Genomic DNA, 9,174 nt, shown 5'->3' with positions numbered 1-9,174 from the left:
ACTGAATTAAAAAAGCTAAAAAGAATGAACAATGCAAATTAAAAATATATTGTAAAAAAAAGGTTAGGAGAATTCTTTGTTTGCAGAAGTGTGTTTTGGAAACGGTGCTTAGCCATGGGAGTTGGTCACGTTTTGAACCACACATCTGACGTCATAGAAAGGGAATTTCTCAATATAGGAGCTAGGATTAGCAGATTAGTCAGACAGAGACGGGCGGTCAGAGTCGAGAGTCGACAGCCGAGCAGAGAAGGGTCCCTTTAGAAGCAAAATTTAACCATGTAGAAACGAATTTGAATTCCTGATAGCAATCATCATTTCGACCGGTCAAATGAAATAAAGAACATCGATTTTTGTAACTGTTGTCTTCATGTCGTCATTCAACAATTGAAGGTAATGTGTTAATCATCTTTAATGAACTTTGTATAACCCCCATCCTAAGTAATATCCCCCCCCCTCTCCATCATAAGTAATGATTCCCCCTCCTGTGTTAAAAGAACTGATCACCCTCTCTCAGTCGCTAATATATGTTATAAGAATCCACAGACCTGTAAAATGTATAAATGTCTTCTCTCTCTCTCCCCCTCATCATTGTTATATATATATCTGCCATCTCTCTCAAGTATGAATGCCCCATCATATCTTTGTAAAATGACTCCAGCTATGCAGCAGCCCCTTAATTTCCTAAACCCCTGGGATTGACTTACACCCTAGATCTAACATAGAAAACATACACCCAATCTATTACTAGGATTGTTGAAATAAAAAAAAATTGCTTGGATCCTTCTACTGCTCCATAAAATCAATATACTTACTCTATATCAGCATGTGTTTACTTTTGGCAGCCTCTTGTCTTGCTTCCCTTATTTTGTTCTTTAGTCCTCATATTCCATTTACAATATTTCAAAAGAGGGAAGAATCGCTGTTTTCTGTTTTATCTTTGGCAAGTGACCTTGAAGTAGTTTTTATCTAGCTCCTTACATCAATTGGCTTTATGCTTTGTCTGGAACGATTTCCATAAAGCAAAAAAAATTATTCTTTTCTTATAATCCCCCCTCCCCAACAAAAAACCAAACACGTGTTGTAGTCGTGATGAAGAGGAGAGTGGCGTGTTACTTTTAAGCACTAAAATCCTAACCCTGCACTTCTTTCAAGTTTTTCCCCAAGGAGAAATAAATGACTTTTTGCCGTGAGAAAAACCCCTTAATTTGATAAACCACTTCAGATTAACCGTCACTTGATATCTAACATAGAAAACTTGCATCCAATCTATTGCTAAACTTGCTAAAATAAAGAAAAAATGTTGGATCATTCTACCACTCAAGAAAGTACCTAATGCGGTTATAGTCAGCTAACGTACTTCCTAATTTCGGGGGAAGCGTTACCGGAAGCAATGACAATGCAAATCAGTTCCTTCACTTTTTTCTCTCGCGCCTAGATCTCTCCTGTGCATGTACTCTTTTTTTTTTTATTAGGTTTTTCCGATCTTTTTGATTTCAATAATTTTATTTTTATATTTTCGCAATCATATAAATTCAAATAAAAAACTTTATATAAATTCAAAAAACCAGAATTTTTCATTTTTATAATTTCAAGAACATATCTCTTATAAAATTTCAAATAAAATAAAAACTTTGATTTTTTAAAAAAATTTTGTTATTAAAAGTGCAAACAAAGGCTAATTGTGTTATTTTTATCTTTGTATAATTTTGTTAATCTTTATTGTATGCTTTTTGATACTGCCCTTTTATATTTTATATCAATAAATTGATTCACAATAGAAACAGTGAAGAACAATACAAGTGAAGGAACTGATTTGCATTGTCACCACTTCCGGTAGCACTAAGTCAGCAATTAAGAAATACATTAGCTGACTAGAACCTCTGATGTAATCCACTAATTATATAAGAGTCAGTTATGTCCTTAGATTGAATACTGCTACTACATCTGGAGAGGCACTGCTTAGCATTCTTTGTTGGCGAGATAGAGATCAGAATTGGCTTCGAAATGTCCTTTTTTCCCCCCTACAGCCGCTTGCTCACAGAAGAGACATTGCCTATCTCTACATTATTAATATTTCCATGGATCATGTTTCTTTCCACGTCACAAAAATCATACAAATCAAAACCAGTTATTTCCCTTGGTTTTAATAAAAATAAATTTTTGCTAAACTTTTGAGTTCAGTTTTCTTGCAAGCATTCACAATACTTTGTTTACTTTGACTAGCAGGGATACCCAATATTGCTCATGGCAAAAGTGTCACAGAACTATCTTTCACTATTCCCCTCCTCTCTTCTTTCTTCTCATCCAACCTATCTTTCTACACACACTTGCTTGTTTTCAGATTTTCGGTTTACTCTTTATAGAATTGTTAGATTTAGGATAAGTGGAAATTAAAAGATTTTGGCAGGTGCTCGTCTGAACTCCAATCTCTGGTCCCCCCTCGCCAATCTTTCACGAAAAACACCCGTCTAGCTGAATTTACTGTCAAAAGTTTCCCCCACTCTTTAACTGTGCCTAAATCAAAACGCGGATTCCATGAACAAAGCTTCTTTCTTAGAACTGCACGCCTGTGGAACTCTGTTCCGTCTGCCTGCTTCCCACCGGACTACAACTTGGATGTGTTCAAGTCCAATGTTAACAAATTCCTAATGAACCGCCCCCTTAAGTAAACACTTCATCAAATCTCCACACTAACGTAATGTACTTGCAATAACCCTTATCCCTGAGTGGCTTCCGGGCCTTGATAAGTGGTGATCACAGTGTTAAAAAAAAAAAAAAAAAAAAAAAAAAATTGTGTGGATCAATTCGTTCCATTTCACTTTGTTGTTGTTTTGACACTGGCCGTAGTATCAATTCTGTGGTTTTGGTCACTTGAACACTGTTGTAACAGGGCTCTATAGACAAATTTGTCTTTAGTTGACCTTTGACAACTAAAGGTTTTCGTTTACTAGTCAAATAGAAAAGTTACTAGCCAAACCCACATGATTTTTAGAATATGACATCTTCGTTCTGTGACGAGTATGTACATCATAAATATTTTTCTGTATTTTTTTTTTAAATTAGTGTAATTCTAAATATACAACAAATTTTATGTTGATACTTGAAAGTATAAACATTTTAATTCCTTCAGATATTTTTTAAACAGCTTTCGTAAAAGAAAAAAAGAGTATATTGTTCTATTGTTTAAATAATTTAACTTTGTTCGTTTTATATAAAAAAAAAGTTGAACAGATATTTTTCACAAATTTTATGTTGATACTTGAATGTATAAACATTCTGATTTCTTCAGACGTTTTTTTTTTTAAACAGCCTTCTTTATATTGTTGTATTAAACTTTTGTTTTATTAATTTAACTTTGTTTTATAAAAAAATGTTGAAAAAATATTTTTCACTCAGTTGTAAGCTTTGGAAGATTGTTAAGTGACAGAAATGCAATCGTTAAAAGTTGTCACTTTGAAAAATCACTCGTAAATGCGACTGTTTCACTCACAATGTAGAGCCCTGTATAAGAAAAGGGTTTTCCACCCAAACAAAATCACAACTTGAGTCTAAGACAAGTATCAAGAATGATTAGTTGTGAATTTTTTTATTTATTTTTTTTTTGTTTAATTTTAATCAAAATTTTATTGAGATAATTATTGAAATGATTAAAAATAACATTTTATTCTTTGGTGTTTATCTAAAATTCCCCCTATATTAAAAAAACAAAAATAAAAAATAAAATCTATATGGTATACGTAATAGAAAGAAAATATTGTACAGCAAAAAATTATGTCAATTGATTCAACAGTTTTATTTTTAAATCACAAAATCAAATTTTATAGATAAACTATGAGTGGTGATCTTGCAGCACCATTTTGAAAACAGTCTGAAGAAACGGGAGATTACTAGCAAAAGTTCAGAAAGCCATTCTTAACATAAGGAGAGGTAATTGGAAAAACTCAATTTCACTTAAAATGATTTTCTTTACAAAAATAAAACAGCTTGATCAATATGCATTATTTTTTGGTGTACAATCTTTTTTTTCCATCACAAGTATGTACATCATATGGCATTTTTTAAATTTTTTTATAGGGAGGCATTCTTGATTAAAAAAATGTTATAGTTAGCTAACGTGCTTCCTAATTCCTGGCAGTGGTGGCAAGGCAAATAAGTTCTTTCACTTGTATTGTTATTTAGTATTTTTATTGTGAAGCGATTTATTGAAATAAAATAGAAGAAAAGGACATTAATGAAAAGTATGCAATGAAAAATACAATTATTTAAATAAAAATAACACGATTAGTCTTTTTTGATGGTCATCATTTCCTGTGGCAGCAGTGAATCAAAGCAAACTATTTGGGGGATATTATGTATTGGATACGGTTCTTTTATCATGTTTGAAATTTTATTTTGATTTCAATAATTTTATTTTTATACTTTCATAAACATATATTTATTAGATAAATGCAAATAAAAAAAACAACCTTATTTTTAAAATTCAAAAAAACTTATTTCATAAAAATATATTTCTTATAAAATTTCAAATAAAATAAAAACTTTTATTTTTTTAAAATTTTGTTATTAAAAGTGCAAATAACAAATAATTGTTAATATTATCTGTATAATGTTGTTAAAAGTGGAGGAACTGATCTGCCTCGTCACCACCTCTAGTATCACATCACCCTAAGTTAGGAAGTACGTTAGCTGGCTATAATCAGACAAGTTGTATTTTGAAAAGTTAAAATGGTTTCTCTATAAAATGACAGACTTACCATCAAAACAAACATCTCCTCCAATAAAACAAATAGTCTGTTAGCTGAAAGTCATCTATTTCAGAGATCGACAGAAAGCAAAAATCTTCCCTTTCATGTCTTTCTCCAATACAGAGATATCAATTGGATGACACTATGAGACCACTTGGGATTCATCAGCTGATAATCTATAGCCATAGAATATTACTGACCAAGGTATCTACTTTAGAGAGTTAACATAACTTTTGTAGAGTCTCAAGAGATTCAAAATCTTAGCATGTGCCCCTACTTTTAAGAGCTGATTACTTTTGCATGTAAAGAAACCAAATACTGGATGGTTAAACCTCAAGCCAGATTTTTTTTCCCCATAACAGTTTTATCGTTTGTAATACACATGTATTGCAGCACTGCTAAACATAACATGCGTCACACTAAAGAACTACAGGTGCAGCGAAAGAAAATGCTCAAAGAAAGGACAGAAAAAGACGTTGAAAATATAAAGTTTTATTTTATTTTAAATTTGGATCGGGATACGAAGATCAAATGATCCTGTACCACTTTTTACATGCTTTCCTGCCACAATGCAAGCAGAGGGTGAGTTGAGACTGTCCGACATGCTGTTTAGAGTTGCTGTATTTAAACATTTACAAGCAGATTCAAATGTTATCTGTTGGAGAAGCGATGCGCACGATTCCATGTGCATGCGATCAAAAGCCTGGATCTTCCCAGCCAGCGTCATGTAATCAGCAATAAGGGACAAATGGCGGTAGTCGACTTTGATGCCATATACTCCAAAGACGGACTGGATTTCCTTTAAAGACAAAAACAAAATTTACATTTATAACTTTTGGCAAAACGGAAGCAAGCACCTTTATATAAATTGATTCATATATAAGCCGTTCACTGCGTTTTTATCAACATAGACACTGTTGTACATTGGTCTGGACCTCCACAATCGTGAGTTGATATGCTGTCACTGCTGGTGTGTTGCTGGCTGTAATGCTGACAGCAATCACTGACATTTGAGTCAGTGTCAGTGGGATCACACTTCACTCCCCATGCTATTGCGTTTCAAGTAGTGAAGTATGCCTCGCAGTTTTCTCAAAAAAAAACACCAACTGAACAGGATTGTTTATAAGTAGAAAATAAAAACAAACACACGCAACTCAACAGAACCCACTTAAAGTCTAGGGAACAACAAAGCTCTGCCCTTGTATTTTTGCTATTTATAGGAAGCTTGAATGAGGAGTGTTGCAATATTTTTGGTATAATTATGAGGGTATGCTTACAAAAAATTGGAGTGTTCTGTTTATAGAAAGGGGTGATAAGCAGGGCTAGTAGCAGGACAGGGTTCAATCAGATCGAACCAATGTCCTGCTACCAACCAATCAAAAACCAGAATAATTCCATAAAATATGGTGAATTTTTTAGAATTCCTGCACATAACTATTTGCTGTCTTTCTCTTCATATTAAAACTTCTTTGGCTTATATTATTTTAATTGGAATTCGTTGAGATGAGTATTATTCATTAATTTTATTTTTTATCGTGGACAATTATCCTCATCTTTCTTAATTTTTTTATTAGTTGTTTTCATGACGTTTCGGCCAACTATTCCTCTGGACAACAACTACTGAAGGCAGTAATTGCAGTGAATAGTCAGGAGATTCAGAGTTGCTATCCGTCGCGGTTACCACCTGACGAAGGCCAGAGGAATAGTTGGCCGAAACGTCATGAAACAACTAATAAAAGATGCGGATAATTGTCCGCAATAAAAAATAAAAATTAATTTATTTGGATTAGCTACAGAAAACTATTCTTTATCTTCACCTGCAAGCTTTTACTTTTATTTATAATTTTAATTTACTTTTATTTATAATTTAAGCTTTTACAATTCAAAAATTGATACTTGGATTGATTCTGTCAGTTTTGTTTAACGAAACTAAAATAGCTTACAACTCAAATGCCTGTAGTTTTTGATGTCAGGCGCAAATCTTCCATTAGCTCAATTCATGACTGAAAGAGCAATGGGGATTATTAACATGGCAGTTGTTCTTTCCTGCTACAAATCGTAACAAAAGGAGACCATAGCTAACTGTCTCCTCACTTCCTCATAATGATGCTGCATTTGTGAGGTGGGAAGGGGCAGTCCATAGTATCACTTATTTGTACTCACAATAGCTTCACCCAGGTTAAGTGCTCAAGGTTTTTCTCTGATCTGCACTATGTCTTAAACGCAAGTCAGTCATCAGTGATGTCACAAGACTTGGACAGTTTCCCTAATATTTATCTTGAGAATATAAAAACTATAATTCAAGTTTTTCTCGACACAAAATTCTACAGAACCTAATGTTCCTAATCTACAAATATTGGATAGAATTGTATGAATAGCATTCGGGATACAAAGTGTTTTTTTATAATTTTTTATCCAAGTCAATTTCTTAAAGCTATCAAACACATGCCAACATGTAAAACAGACATAAAATTGATGACGAGAAATGAATGACGACAAGTTCCCAAACTCTTACGTTGCATAGAATTGCGCCAATTTTTTTGTAAAGATAAAAGGTGTACGTATAAAAACCGGATTGGTTCGGTAAATTTCCACATAAGATCAAAAATTAGGTAGAGTGAAATTTTCATATTCAAATTTGTGTACGGCTATGTGTTCTGCCACTGACAAAACCCATTAAGGGAGAAACCGGTCTTATGTATCTAATGAGTAAGGGAGATCTTCCTCGTTTGACTGAATAATCAAAGAGAGAGAGAGCAGACAGGCTTTTGGATGTTACCCCCCCCCCTCTTCCCATCAGGAAAAAGGCTGGGTGTTTTATACGTGTATTTTATGAAGAAAGAATAAAACCTTAAGAGATTTTTTAAAAACAATTTTTTTTTTTTTTTATTGATAAGTTTCTGAAAGATGTCATGAAGAGGACAAAAGAAGAGCAAAAACATTAAACTTAGACCATCACATCACTACAGAACTATGACCAGTTGATTTTTTTGACCAAGTGTACATATACTATGCTACAAAACTTATTTTTGAAGTGAATCTTACAAAATTTGTTACTCTTGAGTAAAATTATGTGCTCTTCTCAAGGATGCAGCCAAATTTTATGTATATCTTTGTCTTAAGCCATGAATTAGAATTTAAAATAGCTTTTAAAACCAAGATTGTGAATGAATATGATGGCATGTCGAGGGATGATGTCATTATTCACTAAAATAAATCATAAACGACTCGTGACTTGAAGGTTTCTGTTCCACACTCAACGACTCTGGACACAAAAGATCTGGAGTCGTCAAATGGGGAACAGGAACCTCATTTAAAAGAGATAATTTCTCAAAATAAAAGTGAGACAATATTCTTTTAAACACAGAAAGTTAGTATTTGTATTTTTGAAGAGAGGAAAACGTTTTTGTTTTTATGGAAGTTGCTCCAGACAAGGCATGAAGTCACTTGATATAAGAAGCTACCGAAAGATGATTATCACAAACACAGAAGATGTGTCTTGGTCTTGTTCTTGAAAAAACTAAAGGCTATAGATAGGAAGAAAACAATCAGCAGAAAGAGTCGCACAAGATTGAAGTTCTTGAAAAGAAGTTGCTGCAATCAGAAGCTGTATTACAATGAGGTATCAAAACAGCAGATTAACAGAGACCACTAGACCAAGGAGTCAAAGAAGCTGGAAGCAATGAAGCAGGGAGTAGATCAGATAATCCTGAAGAACACCTACCATAATAGTATTTACGGAAAAGACTGAGACTAGCAACATCATGTCTATGAGAAAAAAGGTTGCAGATAAGTAGAAAGGATGGGACTAATCAAATTACAGATAAATTTCTGCACGTACTAAGAATCCTCAAATGAGACAGAGCCATCCTAAATATAATATTCCAAACATGGTCGGATAGTAGATGTGTAAAAAAAAAATAGTTTCAGGTGTGAGAAAGAGAGAACAGACTTTACGAGAACGAGAGTGCGCAATGAATCGAATATATGAACTCCAATAAACATTTGATGAAAAAGAAAGACCAATAAGTGCAGAGTCGATTTATTCTCAAGAGCAGAGTCATCCATCAGAATTCCAGGAAGAAAAGGGACACGCCTACGATTGAAAGATTAAATAATTAAATAAAAACAGAAATGAAATTAAACTGTTTTAGACAATATCATCATTTGAATTCTTTAAATAGGAGAGCGAAGTTTTTTAGCATACAGAATATTGTTAATGTTTATTCAATGAGGAAAGAGAAAAAGGGGGAAAGGGAAAAAAAAGAAAAGGGGAGGAAAGGGGAAACGGCGAATGGAAGAAAAGGGGAAAGGGGAGAAAAGAAAACAGAGAAAAGTGAGAGAAAATCTCGCAAGACTAAGATGTTGCCATTGCTTGCTGCTGTCATAATTACTACTACATGAAAGAACAAAGAGAGAAAGAAGAGAG

General features: G+C 33.3%; 1 protein-coding gene across 1 annotated transcript in view; it reads right to left on the bottom strand.

Moving 5' to 3' along the window:
* Positions 1–5,221: 5,221 nt before the first annotated feature.
* The window catches only part of LOC145246052 (DNA-directed RNA polymerase I subunit RPA1-like), a 152,185-nt gene continuing 148,232 nt past the window's right edge, over positions 5,222–9,174 (bottom strand). Inside the window, exon 34 of the mRNA XM_080107895.1 lies at positions 5,222–5,544. Within this exon, the coding sequence (XP_079964021.1) occupies positions 5,248–5,544 (297 nt within the window). The 3' untranslated portion in view covers positions 5,222–5,247. The remainder of the gene's footprint in view (positions 5,545–9,174) is intronic.

This window comes from Euprymna scolopes, chromosome 23 (genome assembly GCF_053919585.1).
Source record: "Euprymna scolopes isolate OS-2025 chromosome 23, ASM5391958v1, whole genome shotgun sequence".
NCBI lineage: Eukaryota > Metazoa > Mollusca > Cephalopoda > Sepiida > Sepiolidae > Euprymna > Euprymna scolopes.
The sequence above is the reverse complement of the archived record's forward strand: the minus strand, read 5'-3'. Positions and strand labels throughout refer to the sequence as shown.